Below are 17615 nucleotides of genomic sequence, written 5' to 3'. Positions count from 1 at the left end.
ACCTGAAGATTGGAGAGGAAGCGATGTGCTGGAGGAGAAATACCTGAAGATTGGAGAGGAAGCGATGTGCTGGAGGAGAAATACCTGAAGATTGGAGAGGAAGCGATGTGCTGGAGGAGAAATACCTGAAGATTGGAGAGGAAGCGATGTGCTGGAGGTGAAATACCTGAAGATTGGAGAGGAAGCGATGTGCTGGAGGAGAAATACCTGAAGATTGGAGAGGAAGCGATGTGCTGGAGGAGAAATACCTGAAGATTGGAGAGGAAGCGATGTGCTGGAGGAGAATTACCTGAAGATTGGAGAGGAAGCGATGTGCTGGAGGAGAAATACCTGAAGATTGGAGAGGAAGCGATGTGCTGGAGGAGAAAATACCTGAAGATTGGAGAGGAAGCGATGTGCTGGAGGAGAAATACCTGAAGATTGGAGAGAAAGGGATGTGCTGGAGGTGAGATGGAGTGTATATAGTCATCCCAGGAAAGTTTTGTAATTTGTGATGGGCATCCCTTATCTCCCTAACCCCATCCAAGTTCAATCCTCTCAATAAAATAAATAAATAAATAAAAAGTTCTCTGACTGTTCCGTGTCTCTGAGTGACTGAGAAGTGAATGCTGGGCTGGGCAAGGTGACGGGTGAACCATCACATCTAGCAGCTCCTACTGGGATACCCAAGGTCCACAAAGACATGGATGAGTATGTTTGGGGTTGAGGAACTGGCTGGTCTGCACAGCAGAGTCCTGAGTTCCACCCAATAGAACACCTTTGGGATGAATTAGAGTGGAGACTGCAAGCCAGGCCATCTCGTCCAACATCAGTGCCTGACCTCACAAATGGGCATCTGGAAGAATGGTTAAACATTCCCATAGACACACTTCCAAGAAGAATTGAAGCTGTTATAGCTGCAAAGGGCAGAGCCAACTCAATATTGAACCCTACGGACTAAGACTGGGGTGCCATTAAAGTCCATGTGCGTGTAAAGGCACGTGTCCCAATACTTTTGGTAATATAGTGTATATGGGAACGAAGCATCCGGAGCAGGGTTAAACCACAACATACATAATTATAACCATGCACATGCTGCATAGATATCCCTAGAAATTTAAGAGAAGGACCCCCTTATGTCAGTGGGAGAAGGACTTTATTACATCGTCATCGGTGGGAAGACTGCCCCCCTTTATGCCACGTACACACGATCAGACTATCCGAATGAGCGGCGACGAAGGAGAAAGCCGGGCTCCTCCGCTAGTAAAAGAGCAGAAGATAGTGGAGGAGCCCAGCGAGAAGACCCCCGAAGTCGGAAGAAGACCCCCGGAGCTGTCTAAGCCCTTGTACACACGGTCGGACATTCCGATGTACAATGTCCGATAGGACCGTGTTGTCGGATAATCCATCGGACTGTTTCCATGGAAGTATCCGACGGACCAAGTTTTCCAGCTGGGCTATAAAATTTTCCAACAACATGATCCGATCGGACTTTGTCTGATCATGTGTAGAGAATTCCGATCGGACAAAGTGCCACGCATGCTCAGATCAAATTCCTAGACCAAAGCTATTGGCTACGAGCCTGAACGTAGTCCCATGGTAACGAAAATAACGTCATCGCGTTAAATACGATCGGATTTTCTGACAACTTTGTCCGACTGTGTGTATGCAACAGTTTCGGACAAAATCCGACGGATTTGGTTGTCGGAATGTCCGACCCGTGTGTACAAGGGCTAATAACTATTTTAAAAACCATTGACTTCCTTCGCTAGTCCCGTCGTACTTGGAGTCACGTTCAAAATGAACGGACTTTAGTCCATGTGTGCGCAAGTCCGTTCATTTGGAAAGTCCGGCCGACTAGCACAACAGACGAGCCGATTGCCCGCCTGAAAGCCGAGTCCGGCGGACAATTTTGAGTCAAGACTTCTTTCAAAGTCCGCCGGACTTTTGGGAAGAAAAAGTCCACCGGAGCCCACATATGGTTGAATTGTCCGGCGAACTCTAGTCCGCCGGATAGTCCAATCGTGTGTACGTGGCATTAGAGATCATTGATGTCAGTTGTTACTGAGAGACAGAAATGGTTCATTGCTCAAGGAACCCCTACAGACCTTTGGAGGAACCCTGGCTGGGAAAGGCTGGACTAGGCAGTAATATATTTCTCTCCCCCTTGGTGGGAGTGGAGATGACCCCATCTATAAGGATATACAGTACACACACACACAGCACAAGGCCGTGTTCACACTACGAGACGTTTCTCGGGGGCTGCAGTTCTTCTGATCTCCACAAGGTGGTGATCTTCTCACTTCTACCATAGAGACAGGAAGTCTCTATGGAAGACAGGAAGTGATGTCAGGTACAGACAGGAAGTTCCGGGTGAGACGTGAGTCGGGACGAGACGTTGCTGGGAGAGGCAGCAGAGGAGGTAATGAGATCTTATTTTCTATTTACACCCAGTAACCTCCCCCCCGTCATGTTCCGTCCTCTTCCTCCATAGTCACTGTGACGTCTTTTATCTCCAGCAGATGATGATACACACATATATAGTGTGGGATCCTAGATTACCCCCTTCAGGGGCAGAACATCCCCCCACTTACGGGACGGAACACTCCCTTCATGTTGGGGATGTGTCACCTTCTCCCCTTAGCAGTCTCTTGTAACGAAGGATGAGATTCGGGTTGTACTGAAATTGGCAGTTCGACACCCTTTATTTTGAAGATACCAACCCCTCCCCCGCACCTGACTACCTCCACCGTGTACCCCGGGCTCCTCTGCCCCTCCTGCAGGCCCGGGACTGGTATGGCGGATGGAGCGGAGGGTGATCAGTTCTCGGATCTCCTCTCCGGTGAATGAACCCAGAAGAGACGAGCGCCGTCGTTCCCCGGTCACTGTGGTCAGGGAAGAAGCTGATCCCGATCTGTACTTCATCAGCTCCACTGAGGTCCATAGGTGATGTTAGGGGGTCTAATAGACCTCTGTTGTCTCCTTAAAGAGGACCTGTCATTTCTACTATGCTATCACATAGGGGGGAGCGTTGGACGGACATACGTTTTTTTTAATGAGCGAAAAATTCTGATTTTCCCAGGTGTACGTCAAAATATATATTTTTTTTCAAAGCCCATCTCCGGGGGGAAAGGAAAAATGACCGACACGTACATGAGCATTTAACCCTTACATACCGGGGGGGGCAACTCCACTTGCCTCCTGGGCATTTTCCCCTCCTTCCTGCCCAGGCCAATTCTCAGCTTTCAGCGCTGACGCACTTTGAATGACAACTGCGCGGTCATGTAACACGGTACCCACGTGGCATTTTTATCACATACATAGAGCTTTCTTTTTGGGGGTATTTAATTGCCACCGAGGGTTTTTGCTAAACAAATGAAAAAAGGCTGAAAATGTAAAGAAAACATTTTCAAAGTTTGTTATAACGTTTTGCAAACGGGTCATTTTTCTCCTTCACTGATGTGCGCTGATGAGGCTGCATTGATGGGCACTGGTAGGTGGCATTGGTGGGCTCTGATGAGGCGGCACTGGTAGGTACTGGTAGATGGCACTGGTGGGCTCTGATGAGGTGGCACTGGTAAGTACTGGTAGGTGGCACTGGTGGGCACTGGTAGGTTGCATGGATGGGCACTGATAAGTGACACTGATGAGGAGGCACTGATGGGCAGCAACTCCCCGGCAAGAAATGCTCTCCACCTATCTCCCCATGCAGGAAATTTTTCTCCTTCACTGATGTGCGCTGATAAGGCGGCACTGATAGGCACTAGTAAGTGACACTGATGAGGAGGCACTGATGGGCAGCAACTGCTCTCCCCCTACTATCTCCCTGAGCAGAAACTCTGCCTCTCACATGAGGTCTCTCTGCCTTTGTAGTATATTGATGAGGTCATGATATTGAGGTCAATTTTTTTTTTTTTATAGATAAACCCGATCTACCTGTTCTAATTCCCACTGGGGGGGGGGGGGGGGGCAGCCAGCATATTAACCCCTTATATCCCCATCCCAACATTGTACAACCAATACAGTCCTAATAATTCTCCACTGTCCGTCTACAGAGAAACCTGCATAGATCACATGACCACATCACTGAGGATGGAGGAGGACCGGAGTCACATGACTGAGAAGATACTAAACCTCACCCTGGAGATCATCTACCTGCTGACCGGAGAGGTGAGGAGGATTCTGGGAGGTCACATGACATCACTCTTATCTCTATTAATAAAACACAGACCTGACCGGAGAGGTGAGGAGGATTCTGGGAGGTCACATGACATCACTCTTATCTCTATTATATAAAACACAGACCTGACCGGAGAGGAGAGGAGGATTCTGGGAGGTCACATGACATCACTCTTATCTCTATTAATAAAACACAGACCTGACAGGAGAGGTGAGGAGGATTCTGGGAGGTCACATGACATCACTCTTATCTCTATTAATAAAACACAGACCTGACCGGAGAGGTGAGGAGGATTCTGGGAGGTCACATGACATCACTCTTATCTAGTCTGGTCAGTAGATCATGTTCTTATTGTAGACATTTAGATGATGTCAGATGATTGATGTCGGTTTATCTTTCTCGTGATCTGTAGGATTATGTTGTAGTGAAGAAGTCTAGTGGGGAGCCAATCTCAGGAGGATGGAGCAGGACCCAGAGCCCCACCATGGTGCCTCCCCCTCCTTCTCCCATACCTGAGAGGAGCAAAGAGCAGAAGATCCTGGAACTGACCACCATGATGGTTCATCTGCTGACAGGAGAGGTGAGGAGGATTCTGGGAATTGTGGGACATTATCCAGTAACAGACAAGGGATGTGTCTGGATGGTGACTGTATCATTGTGTGTGTCAGGTTCCTATAAGGTGTCAGGATGTCACTGTCTATTTCTCCATGGAGGAGTGGGAGTATTTAGAAGGACACAAGGATCTCTACAAGGACGTCATGATGGCCAATCAGCCGCCCCTCACATCACCGGGTAAGAGGAGACTTTATTGTAAAGGAGAGAGCAGTACGGAGGCTCCACCTAGATCCCCCATCATCTGATAAACACATAGAAACAATGTATTCAGTCAGTGTGTGTTTCCTACAGATGGATCCAGTAATGGGAACCCACCAGAGAGATGTCCCCATCCTCTGTATTCCCGGGATTCCACACAGGAAGATCACCCCATCCCCCACCATCATCAGGTAGATGAGGAACAATCACTGATAGTATCATTAGGATCTGTACATTATCTGCATTGTTACCATTGATGTCATTTTTATTATATATTCAGAGTGGAAACCTGAGAGATCCTAAAGTTGAGGTTAAAGAAGAGATAAAAGAGGAGGATGATGAGGATGGGGTGATGGAGGAAGAACACAAAGATCTGTACCAGGACACCATGGTGGAGTCATCCAGATACAGAAACCCACCAGAGAGATGTCCCCGTCCTCTGTATTCCCGGGATTCCACACAGGAAGATCACACCATCCCCCACCATCATCAGGTAGATGAGGAACAATTATTGGTAGTTCTGATTTATACACAGCATGTTTCTTACAATGAATGTTTTATTATATATTCAGAGTGGAAACCTCGGGGATGATAATATTGCTGTTAAAGAAGAGTATAAAGAGGAGGATGAGGAGTATGGAGTGATGGAGGAGTTTTCAGAAGGACACAAGGATATGATGGAGCCACCAAATACCAGGAACCCACCAGAGAGATGTCCCCGTCCTCTGTATTCCCGGGATTCCACACAGGAAGGTCACACCATCCCCCACTATTTTAAGGTTGGTGGGACTGAACAACTAGACTAGACTGGTGAAGATGATGTTTGGATTTCCCAATTTTCCTGTGGGATCAAAAAAGTATTCTTACGTCACAAGTTAAAGCTTATATTTCTCTTTCGTTCATTGACGGACACAGCTCCAGTAATCTTGACCGTAGGGTTATTACGCCACCTTCAGAAGAGGACTGGGCAGAACATGTGATACATGTGAAAACAACAGAACTTTACAATTTGCCCAGGGGGTGGCCCCTCTGGTAATAACCCTCCAGCCTGCTTCCTGCAGCTTTTTTCTGCCTAGTGAAGGAGAAGGACCTAGGCTCCCTGCGGGACCATTGGTCCTGGGATTTTTTTCCGGAGTTTTTGCCTTTTGCGCAAGATTTAAAGATCCTGTGATCTGCTATCGACAGCCGACTGGGTGACAGGCTGGATAATCTAGATCCTTGTAGTCTCCCCAGGCTGGCCATCGAGCGCGTGCAGACCCTAGCTACACGCTGGGTCGGCCACTAAATGCCCCTCAGGCTCCAGGGATGGCCGGTGAGCACAAAGCTCCGGGGCACACATATGACCGGACTACCAAAGTCCTTGTCACAGTGTGTCGTGGCCAGCAGCCACCCCGTACTGCTCGGGAGGAGGTCTGCGATGGGATGTCCCCAGCTCATCTGGATGGTAAGTACAGCTCTTCCTTCCTCGGCGGGGTTGAGCAGCTGGGCATTCCCTGGGAAGTCAATTAGGGGGGTCCCTCTCCTCCCTCTCTTCTCTCCCTGTCCCTCTTTCCCTCCCCCCGTGGGGGATGCTGCATGACGGGCTACTGAGCGGTGTGTGTACCGGAGCCAGGGTCCTCTGGGGGGCTCTGACCTTAGCTTGGGGGCTGCGGTGGGTGTCTGTGTCCCTGGGTGTCTGTGGTCTCCCCCGCTGGGTGTCTGGAGGTCTGCATGTGCCGATCGCCATAGCGTTGTTCTGCTGCCATTATCTCTTTTCATTCACTGTGTACAGTTGTTTGTCGACCATTTTCTGTGTGCCTCAGTGGAAAGCATGGTCAGGGGGCCATTTTTCTGAAGTTCAGTGGCCATTTTACCTGTGATTGTCCCTTATACAGGGCGGCCATTTTGTTGTAGCTCTGCGTGGTTTTTATCCTCAGCGCTGGTCCCTGCTTCTCAGAACGGCGCGTTTTTTTTTGCTCGGGACACCTGGGAGCTGATACCGGACGCAGACACCTGTAACTGAACGGCGCAGCACTCGGTTGGGGTGGTGAGTGCTGTGGTGGGGGCCCCTCGGTCTGCAGCAGCTAGGAGGGTGGGATTGTGCACCTGTGTTCTAAGTCCCCAAGGGTGGCAGACAGGGTGGGTCAGCATGGCTTCATAAACTGTTTTTTCTTCCCCCAGAACTCCCTGCAATTGCAACCGGCTCGTCTGCAAACAGTGCAGTGCCTTTGGGCGCTTGGTTGGCTGTCCTTGAAACGTTCGTTGCCAGGGTGGAGGCGGTATGCGGGAGCAAAGGTGGTAAAAATCGGCCCCTGTCCCCACCCCCCCCCTGTCCTCCGGGGAAAGCTCTGACGCAGACTCTGGCCCCGCTGCTCTCCCGTCTCTCCCGTCCGGGTCCGCGCAGGACAAAGCGATAGTTGGAGCACTTATTACAGCTGTGTGTGATACCCTGAAAATTCAGGATACAGCAGGTCCCTCTGCTGAAGTAGCGGTCCCTTTTGGGTCCCGTAAGCCAGCCTGTACACCTAAGGTGTTTCCGTATCTGACTTATTTCGATAAGTTCATATACAAGGAATGGGGTAGACTTTTTCGGTCCCAAAAAGAATGGCGGCGTGTTACCCCTTTGAGGAGAGCCTTCTTAAAAAATGATCGGCTCCTCCGGTAGTGGACCCGCTCAGTATACAGGTTAGATAAAGTAACCACAATCCCGGTAGAGGGGACTCCTGCATTTAAGGACCCTACCGACAGGACGGCCGAGGCAGCGGGCCCGTTCCTTGTTTATGGTTGTGGGGTCAGCAATACGACCAGTACTGGGCACAGTACTTGTGTCGCAGACACTTACTGAATGGGAAAAACTTCTGCACCGCGAACTGGAGAAGCAGCAGGCTACTCCCGTCTGCGTGGAACTAGCAGACCAGTTAGTGCACCGCCTTAAGTACGTTTGTGATACGCTTCCTTTGCTCTCCAGGGCTTCAGTGTCAGCAGTGGTGCTGAGGCGCCTGATTTGGCTAAAATGCTGGTCGGGCTGACCGGGCATCTAAAAGAGCCTTGACGGATCTACCCTTCCGTGGTGAGCGGCTTTTTGGAGCCTCGTTGGATGACATCATTAAGAATGTCACAGGTGGGAAGAGTACCTTGCTCCCACAGGCCAGGAAGGCTAAGGAGCCACGCCGCAGGCAAGGGCCCTCGTTTTCCGCTCAAAAGAGGCTTTTTCGTCCGTCCGGGACTTCGTCTAAACGCTCCCAGTCCGACAGGATGACCTCTGAGGGACAAAAGCGTCCCTGGAACCGCAAGCCTGCGAACAAATGTGCTACCGCATGAAGGTTTGCCCCCACCCGTCACACGGGTGGGGGGTCGCCTTCGGGAGTTTACAGCCCGGTGTGCCTCTCAGCTGTCTGACCAATGGCTCTGCAAACTGATTTCCGCTGGATACAAGATAGAGTTCCTTTCTTGGCCACCAAACAGATTCTTCTCCTCCAGCATACCCTTACTCCCGGCTCGCCGGGGGGCCCTATTGGGAGCGGTAAGGGACCTGCTGAGTCGCGGGGTGTTAGTACCTGTTCTGGAGTTGGAAAGGTTTCAGGGGTTCTACTCCAATCTGTTTGTAGTCCTTAAAAAGGAAGGGGTACGGCCAATCTTGGACCTGAAAGCCCTCAATTACTTTGTAAAGGTACAGAGGTTCAGAATGGAATCAGTTCGCTCAGTAGTCGCTGCACTCCATCAAGGGGACTCCCTGGCGTCTTTGGACATCCAGGATGCGTACCTGCACACACCCATATGCCTCAGGCATCAGAGATTTCTGCGCTTTGCAGTTGGGGTAGCCCACTACCAGTTTGCGGCTCTCCCTTTTGGCTTGGCATCAGCACCCCGAGGTATTGGTTCCAAGTTTGGTGTTGTTGCGACAACGCGGGATCGCAATTGTGGGTCACCGAGACGATCTCCTGAGAGCAGCTTCCGCCTCAGACTTAAAGGAGGATGTGGCGATCACCATGCAAACCCTGCAGGAATTTAGGTGGCTGCTGAACCTCAAAAAGTCGGTACTTATACCGACTCAGCGCCTGGAGTACCTAGGCTTACTGCTGGACTCCGTGGAAGTGTTTCTCCCTTCAGACAAACTGCAGACTCTCAGAGCCACGGTGAAGCTGTTAATGAACCGCAGGTGGTCGTCACTGCGCTTCTGCATGCGAGTCCTGGGCCTCATGGTGGCCTCCTACGAGGCAGTACTTTGAAGTGGTTTTCACACCAGAGTCACCAGAAGGAGATATTGACAAAATGGGACAAATCTCCGTTATCCCTGGATCGGCAGATTCAGGTGAGCCAATCAGTCAGGGACTCCCTGCTCTGGTGGCTGAGGCCCCCGGCACTTCAGTCCGGGAAGTCGTTCCTACCTCTGCATTGGACAGTGATCACAACGGACGCCAGTCTGACCGGCTGGGGTGGAGTACTGGGAGTACAGTCGACCCAGGGCCTCTGGTCGGGGGGAGGAATCCAAGTTGCCGATCAATGTGCTCGAGCTCCGAGTGATCAGGCTATGCCTCTCCACATGGCCGTTGAGACTAAGAGGAGCGTCCGATCAGGATCCAGTCAGACAACGCCACGGCGGTGGCATATGTCAACCATCAAGGAAGAAAAAGAAGCTTGGCTGCAGCACGGGAGGTCGCTCACATCCTTCAGTGGGCAGAGCGACATGTACCGGCCCTGGCAGCCATTTACATCCCGGGAGTAGAAAACTGGCAGGCGGACTATCTAAATCACCAGATGCTGAACCCAGGAGAATGGACGTTGCATCCGGAGGTGTTCAGGCTGCTGGTGGGGCACACCAGACGTGGATCTCCTGGCCTCCTGACTCAATTGGAAGGTGCCGAGATTCGTATCCAGGGCAAGAGATCCTTGGGCGGACGCGGCAGACCTGCTGGTGGCTCCATGGGGTCAGTACAAACTGATCTACGCTTTTCCACCGCTAAAACTGTTACCACGTCTGCTCCGCAGAGTGGAGGCCGAGGGGATTCCAGTGATACTGATTGCCCCAGATTGGCCTCGGCGTCCCTGGTACGCCGGCTTAGTGCGCATGATTGCGGATGCTCCCTGGCGACTACCGATGCAAGAAGACCTTCTGTCTCAAGTTCCGATTCTCCATCCTGCTTTACCATCGCTGGTTTTAACGGCATGGCTGTTGAGAGCCAGGTGCTAAGGAACCGGGGCCTGTCAGAACCCGGTGATTTCAACTATGTTGAGGGCACGAAAATCTTCTCCTCGGGAAGATATACCATCGTACATGGAAGGCCTGTATCTCCATGTGTGAGGAGATGGGGTGGCTTCCGCGCACCTATTCCGTTTCCAGGATCCTGCTGTTCCTATAGTGAGGCATAAGCACCATTAAGGTACAGATATCAGTTTTGGCTGTTTTTTTCCAATGACCCCTAGCGTCTTACTCTTTAGTGAGCACTTTATTTACAAGGGGTCCGGCATGTAGTCCCTCCGGGGTGTGTCCACCCTTGCCCCCGTGGGATCTGAACCTGGTGCTATCGGCGCTTCAGAAACCGCAGTTCAAGAACAACAGGGAAATTGCCTTGTTGACTCTTTCTCAGAAAGCGGAATCCTAGTGGCCATCACATCGGCCGGGAGGGTTTCGGAACTGGTGGCCTTGTCTTGCAAGTCGCCCTATCTGGTAATCCACAAGGATAAGGTGGTGTTGCGTCCGCACCCTTTTTTTCTGCCGAAGGTGGTTTTCGGCTTTTCACATCAATGAAGAGATTGTGTTACCATTTATGTGTCCTAAACCGACACATCCTAAAGAGGTGGCCCTTCATTCCCTGGACGTGGTCCGGGGCTCTAAGGGTGTATTTGTCTGCCACGGCTCCCTTTCGGAAGTCAGACTCGCTGTTCGTTTCGGTAGCTGGTCCGAAAAAAAGGGATGGCGGTCTCGTCGGCCAACATTTCCAGGTGGATCAGACAGATTGTGGTCCAGGCCTACGCCCTGAAGGGGCAGGTGCCCCCCTTTCCTGTCACGGCCCATTCCACCGGGGCAATTGGAACCTCTTGGGCCTTCCGACATAAAGCGTCAGTCTCTCAAGTGTGTAAGGCGGCGACTTGGTCGTCTGTTCACACTTTTACCAAATTCTACAAAGTGGATGTAAGCGCATCGTCTGATGCTTGCTTTGGCCGCAAAGTATTGCAGGCGGCCGTGTAATGTTGCAATTCTGCACTCTTATATATGCACTGTTGCATTTGTTGACCGCAAGTTCTGATGCGATTAGTAAGATGGCGACTCCCCTGTTACAGAGCACTGTTGGTTATGGGTGAAGTTATGTTGCTTTTCCCACCCCTCGTTATGACACTGCTTGGGGACGTCCCTATGGTCAAGCTTACTGGAGCTGTGTCCATCAATGAACAAAAGAGCGAAAATAGGATTTTTGTACTCACCGTAAAATCCTTTCTCTCTGAAGTTCATTGACGGACACAGCTCCCTCCCCTCCTATTGGTTTACGTTATACTGCTTTTTGACAATACTGAGCTGCAGGAAGCAGGCTGAGGGGTTATTATCAGAGGGACCACCCCCCTGGGCGGAACTGTAAAGTTCTGTTGTTTACACATGTATTACATGTTCTGCCTAGTCCTCTGCTGAAGGTGGCGTAATAACCCTACGGTCAAGATTACTGGAGCTGTGTCCGTCAATGAACTTCTGAGAAAAAGGATTTTACGGTAAGTACAAAAATCCTATTTTTACAGATGATATTTTCTCTAATTTTCTTGGTTTAGGGTGAAGATCCGATAGATATAAAAGTTGAGGTGAAATCAGAAGAAGAAGAAGAGAGGTATGTGAGGGATGATCAGCAGTCTATGGAGGAGGATGGAATAACGGGGACATTTATAGAGAAGGACACTCCTACAGAGATCAGCACAGGTGGGTCATTAACACTAAATCCATTCCTCCACCCATACTGCTCACTGATTGGTCCAGAGTAGGGCGGGGGCTGGGTGATATCAGCCTGTAATCCCCTGGTCACTTTCCTGAGCTGTGTTCCCCGTCCTGTATTCCTGGATTTCTCTCCGATAATCTTCCTTCTCTGTGCTGCCGACACAATTTATGGATCTAGACTGGATTTATGGAGATTCTGGGGATCAGCCGGCAGCAAAATTTCACCATAGGTGTTACTAGACCTAGGCATCTGGGGTATGTACCTTGGGTCTTCTGCCCCATGCCCGGGTCTAGTAAGACCTCTGACAGAACAATTCTCCCGGGGTTACTTGCTCTGTTATTTGCTGGCTGTGCCGGGTGGAGGGATATGTCTGTATAGTCTCAGACCCAAATCACTGAGTGCAGTCTCAGGAGATGGGAGGAGCGGTGTGGGACCTCTGCAACTTGTCTCAGTTAAGTAAATATTTAAGCCATTACTGATTCCTAAACACCAATATTATGAGTCCTGACCCCTGCACTATATTCTCTATGTTGTACATTACATACTCCTGACCCCTGCACTATATTCTCTATGTTGTACATTACATACTCCTGACTTCTGCTCTCTCCCCTCCCCCTACTGCTATATATACACACATAATATGTATTCTCTTTTGTTACACCCATTTCCTACCAGCTGGACATTTTATATCTGATGATGTGATTGGAGGACAGACTTTTACATGGTGATAATAATGTGATAACATCCTCAGACTTTGGAACCTTCAACAGAAAGTGATAATGGGGGAGGAGTCAATAACCCAATGATGGGGGTCTTCAGGATCAGTCCAGTCTTCATCTTGGTTGTTCTCCCCCCATCCTCACTCTCTGACCTCTGGTGGGGCTCAGCCCCGCTGTTATTCATGACTAAATCATGGAGTAAATAAGGAAGTGCGGGACTTCTTGTGTTGGGAAGATGGTAATGAGTGATAGAGGGGGAGGGGACACTCGTCCTATAATCCCCTCATCACTGTCACTCCTATAGTAGACAGTTCTCGTTGTTTCCTCCCTCTCTGACTAAGGTCCATGAATAAAGAAATGATCTGGTAGGAGATCAGAGGACCCATTTACTAGTTACCTTGAGGGGGGAATTGTAAGATCCTCAGAGACAAAGCTGTCTGATGTGGGCGGAGTCCTGGTTTAGGGGAACCAATCTGCTCGTGTCTAGTAATAATAAGCCAAATGGTCCGAGGCTGAAGTGGTTAAACAATTCTACTTATAATTTGTCCTAAGTCACAACCTTTATATTTTTACCTTATAACAGAATTATCATTAGGTCAGTAGATACTAAAATTGTAATCGTATCTGTGGCCTGGAATATAATATGTATAATTTGAATGACTTATAACCACATGTATTTTAAACACAATACTGACTGCACCATTTGAAGTGAACTTTGGACAAACTCAGTGGATATTTAGAGATGGATTAGGTATCTACACAGCTCCTAAAATCTAACACAATGGGTTTTGCTGGAAGAGGGTGATTTCTACGTGATAACAGTCTGTATAACCCTTTTGTCTAAGGCTGTCTGTCGCTTTTCTTTACCCACCAAAGATAGGTAAATATCTTCTTTGTTTTGTGAAATGGGACATTATTGTTCAGGCAAATCTGTTTCAACACCAGGTTTGTATAATCTAAAAATGGTTGATCCATTGAAATCATATGTTTTCCAAGTTTTCAATGGATCCGCCATTTTGTTTTTGTCACTCCTATAAAAGACAGTTCTCGTTGTTTCCTCCCTCTCTGACTAAGGTCCATGAATAAAGAAATGATCTGGTAGGAGATCAGAGGACCCATTTACTAGTTACCTTGAGGGGGGAATTGTAAGATCCTCAGAGACAAAGCTGCCTGATGTGGGCGGAGTCCTGGTTTAGGGGAACCAATCAGCTGATGTCTAGTAATAATCTTTGTATTTCTATTTTAGTAGATGGACGGGAGATGAGGAAAACCTCAGAGGATTGTCTCACTTTGTCTCCAGACTGTAAAGTAGAAGATGAGGACATCACACAGTATAGTCCAGGAGAAAACCCGACTACCTCAAATGTCCATCCGGCACCACACAGTGTAGATGGACCATCGTATTCCTCTTATCCCGAGGAACCTGTGAGGGTCAGTGCCATCCTTCCAACAGATGATGATGTGTTTCCTTGTCCTGAGTGCGGAAAGTGTTTCAATTGGAAAAGCAATCTTAATGTACATAGAAGAACTCACACCGGTGAGAAGCCGTATTCCTGCCCTGAGTGTGGGAAACGTTTTACACAGAAGTCCCATCTTCTAATACATCAAAGATCTCACACAGGAGAGAAGCCTTTTTCCTGTCCTAAGTGCGGGAAATGTTTTGCATGGAAATCACTTCTTATCAGACACTGGAGATCTCATAAGCGAAATAGTCCAGGAGAAAACCCGACTACCTCAGATGTCCTTCCGGCACCACACAGTGTAACTGGACCATCATATTCCTCTTATCCTGAGAAACCTCAGACTTTGCGGGACGGTGCCGGACCATCGTATTCCTCTTATCCTGAGGAATCTCAAACTGTGAGGGACGGTGCCGGACCATCGTATTCCTCTTATCCCGAGGAACCTCAGACTGTGAGGGACGGTGCCGGACCATCGTATTCCTCTTACCCCGAGGAACCTCAGACTTTGCGGGACAGTGCCGGACCATCGTATTCCTCTTATCCTGAGGAACCTCAGACTGTGCGGGACGGTGCCGGACCATCGTATTCCTCTTATCCTGAGGAACCTCAGACTGTGCGGGACGGTGCCGGACCATCGTATTCCTCTTATCCCGAGGAACCTCAGACTGTGCGGGACGGTGCCGGACCATCGTATTCCTCTTATCCCGAGGAACCTCAGACTTTGTGGGACGGTGCCGGACCATCGTATTCCTCTTATCCCGAGGAACCTCAGACTGTGCGGGACGGTGCCGGACCATCGTATTCCTCTTGTCCCGAGGAACCTCAGACTGTGCGGGACGGTGCCGGACCATCGTATTCCTCTTGTCCCGAGGAACCTCAGACTGTGCGGGACGGTGCCGGACCATCGTATTCCTCTTATCCCGAGGAACCTCAGACTGTGCGGGACGGTGCCGGACCATCGTATTCCTCCTATCCCGAGGAACCTCAGACTGTGAGGGTCAGTGCCATCCATCCAACAGATGATGTGTTTCCTTGTCCTGACTGCGGGAAGTGTTTCAATTGGAAAGGCAATCTTAATGTACATAGAAGAACTCACACCGGTGAGAAGCCGTATTCCTGCCCTGAGTGTGGGAAACGTTTTACACAGAAGTCCCATCTTTTAATACATCAGAGATCTCACACAGGAGAGAAGCCTTTTTCCTGTCCTAAGTGCGGGAAATGTTTTGCATGGAAATCACTTCTTATCAGACATTGGAGATCTCATAAGCAAAATAGTCCAGGAGAAAACCCGGCTACCTCAGATGTCCATCCGGCACCACACAGTGTAGATGGACCATCGTATTCCTCTTATCCTGAGGAACCTCAGACTGTGCGGGACGGTGCCGGACCATCGTATTCCTCTTATCCTGAGGAACCTCAGACTGTGAAGGACGGTGCCGTTCTTCCAACAGATAAGCCGTTTTCCTGTGCTGAGTGTGGGAAGTGTTTCAAGTTAAAAGGCAATCTTAAGAAGCATAAAAGATTTCACACAGGTGAGAAGCCGTATTCCTGTCCTGAGTGTGGGAAATGTTTTTATCAGAAGGGCCATCTTTCAGCACATCAGACATTGCACACGGGGGAGAAGCCCTATTCCTGTGCTGAGTGTGGAAAATGTTTTGCAATTAAATCGGTTCTTGCCACACATCAGAGATCTCACACGGGGGAGAAGCCGCATGCCTGTCCTGAGTGTGGAAAATGTTTTGCACAGAAATCAGCTCTTGTCACACATCAGAGATCTCACACGGGGGAGAAGCCGTTTTCCTGTCCTAAATGCGGGAAAGGGTTTTCACAGAAGCCACACCTTGCCAGACATCAAAGGACTCACGAGGCATATGGGAAATGTTTTGAAAATAATTCATTTCTTGCTACACATCTGAAGTCTCACATGGCGGAGAAGCCATTTTCCTGTTCTGAGTGCGGGAAATGTTTTACACTGAAGTCCAATCTTTCCAGACATCAGAGATCTCACACGGGGGAGAAGCCATATTCCTGTCCTGAGTGAGGGAATTGTTCCTCACTGAACCCTGGAGGTGTATTAGTGAGTGCGGGAAATGTCTTGTATATGAATGTTGCTGGACATGTGGGGAAGAAGCACCCCCTGATATACACCTCAGATATACTCCATGGCTGATCTTCATTATGGAAGAAACAGTTGATAAGGAGATCAGAGATCACCAAAGACATGGATGAAGTGTTGTACTGTGTTGGCCATTGATAGCAGGAGAAAAATAAAAATGGAGTCATTACCTCTCATTGGCTGAGTATATTTTTGGTGTAAACTCTTGCAAGAGGTCTGTTTTCTCAAGTCGTCTTTGAGGACGAAACACGTTAACCCCAACATTTAAAAAACGGGCCTCTACACCTTTTAAGATGCAAATGGAGTCATTACCTCTCATTGGCTGAGTACATTTTGTGGTGGAAGATTTCACAAACACTTACAGGTCTGTTTCTAAAAAATGTGTTCATCAAATGTGACGAGCATACGCCCCAACCGTTGCAAATGGTGATTTCTTATAATTGTCAGTTCCTTCTAGTGGCCTGTAATAGAAGAGTCGGGTAGTTTTGCCCGTAGCTGAGATGTGAAAAATAGGAATAAACCCTATAATAAAGTCCACATCAAATAATCAAATATATTTTCCAGTACAAAGCATGGATATCTGTAATGTTCAGGGGTGTGTTTTCTTATATCAGAATAGAAGAAGTTAAAGCCTCTTACCAGAGGGGATGGATCCAAAATTATAAGGATCAAACATATCCCACTATTTCAGCTCCAATGCGAAAAGGCCTCCTCCCGCTGTAGCGATCACTCCACCAGAGATTAAGGAATACTATCCAAACAATTCCAACTCCACCAGGGGGTCTGCTCAATGCTCTCCAACATGTGTGAGATTAAAGGAGAAACTTCACAAACCAAACAAAGAAAATCCATATAGACCCAGGCACGGAATTCGAAGATAGTTACTCCACATGACGTGCTTCACTGTAAGAAGCATAGACTGGGAACATTGTCTCCATTCCCAGTCGATGCTTCTTACAAGGGAAACGCGTTGGGTGGAGTAACTATCTTTGACGTCACCACGCCCCAGCCTGCAGGGGGAATTCTGTGGCTGTTTCTATATGGTTTTTCTTTGTTTGGTTCATGAAGTGCAATAAAACCTTAATTTTTTACTGCACCATGAAGTTTCTCCTTCTTTAATCTCACACTTGCTGGAGAGCATTAAGCAGACCCCTCAGTGGAGTTGGAATTGTTTGGATAGTATTCCTTAGTCTCTGGTGAAGTGATCGCTACAGTGGGAGGAGGTCTTTTTGCATTGGAGCCGACAGAGTGGGATATGCTTTATCCTTATAATTTGAGATCCATCCCCTCTGGTAAGAGGCTTTCATTTCTCCTATTCTGATGTAAGAAAACACACCTCTGAACATTATGGATATCCATGCTTTGTACTGGAAATATACATGGACATTCACTACATATTTATTTATTTTCTTTGATTATTTGATATGGACTTTATTATAGGGATTT

At 48.7% G+C, this 17615-nt stretch overlaps 4 protein-coding genes across 7 annotated transcripts in view; 2 read left to right on the top strand and 2 right to left on the bottom strand.

Annotated features, from left to right (window-relative positions):
- The window catches only part of LOC143955596 (uncharacterized), a 464194-nt gene that overhangs the window by 395023 nt on the left and 51556 nt on the right, over positions 1-17615 (bottom strand). The gene's annotated exons all lie outside the window — the stretch shown is intronic.
- The window catches only part of LOC143955715 (uncharacterized), a 263796-nt gene that overhangs the window by 206588 nt on the left and 39593 nt on the right, over positions 1-17615 (bottom strand). The gene's annotated exons all lie outside the window — the stretch shown is intronic.
- LOC143955552 (uncharacterized) overlaps positions 1-17615 on the top strand; it is a 39340-nt gene that overhangs the window by 10162 nt on the left and 11563 nt on the right. Inside the window, exons 2-3 of one of the 3 annotated variants that reach the window (XM_077465611.1) lie at positions 14014-15414; positions 15469-16345. In XM_077465611.1, the coding sequence (XP_077321737.1) occupies positions 14014-15414; positions 15469-16094 (2027 nt within the window). In that variant the 3' untranslated portion in view covers positions 16095-16345. Of the gene's footprint in view, positions 1-14013; positions 16346-17615 lie in introns of those variants that run through there. The other 2 variants (XM_077465612.1, XM_077465610.1) reach the window with 2 other exon arrangements.
- On the top strand, positions 990-11853 carry LOC143955977 (gastrula zinc finger protein XlCGF66.1-like). Of its 2 annotated transcripts, XM_077466102.1 has the most exons (6): positions 990-2401; positions 4035-4149; positions 4572-4739; positions 4828-5163; positions 5253-5751; positions 11711-11853. In XM_077466102.1, the coding sequence occupies exons 2-4, from the start codon at positions 4054-4056 to the stop codon at positions 5017-5019; spliced, it is 456 nt and encodes a 151-aa protein (XP_077322228.1). In that variant the 5' UTR covers positions 990-2401; positions 4035-4053; the 3' UTR covers positions 5020-5163; positions 5253-5751; positions 11711-11853. The 2 variants fall into 2 exon arrangements, with proteins under 2 accessions (XP_077322228.1, XP_077322229.1); XM_077466103.1 differs by lacking the exon at positions 990-2401 and having other exon boundaries at positions 2408-4149.

The sequence above is a fragment of the Lithobates pipiens genome, unplaced genomic scaffold, assembly GCF_037356315.1.
Source record: "Lithobates pipiens isolate NorthernLeopardFrog02 unplaced genomic scaffold, aLitPip1_a1.2 Scaffold_35, whole genome shotgun sequence".
Taxonomy (NCBI): domain Eukaryota; kingdom Metazoa; phylum Chordata; class Amphibia; order Anura; family Ranidae; genus Lithobates; species Lithobates pipiens.
The sequence above is the reverse complement of the archived record's forward strand: the minus strand, read 5'-3'. Positions and strand labels throughout refer to the sequence as shown.

What these genes read in the sequence shown, in the direction of transcription:
- LOC143955977 (XM_077466102.1), top strand. Translation starts at nt 4,054, where the DNA reads ATGACCACATCACTGAGGATGGAGGAGGACCGGAGTCACATGACTGAG. An exon ending in TCTACCTGCTGACCGGAGAG is followed by an intron (nt 4,150 to 4,571) that starts GTGAGGAGGATT and finishes CGTGATCTGTAG; the next exon opens with GATTATGTTGTAGTGAAGAA. An exon ending in TTCATCTGCTGACAGGAGAG is followed by an intron (nt 4,740 to 4,827) that starts GTGAGGAGGATT and finishes TGTGTGTGTCAG; the next exon opens with GTTCCTATAAGGTGTCAGGA.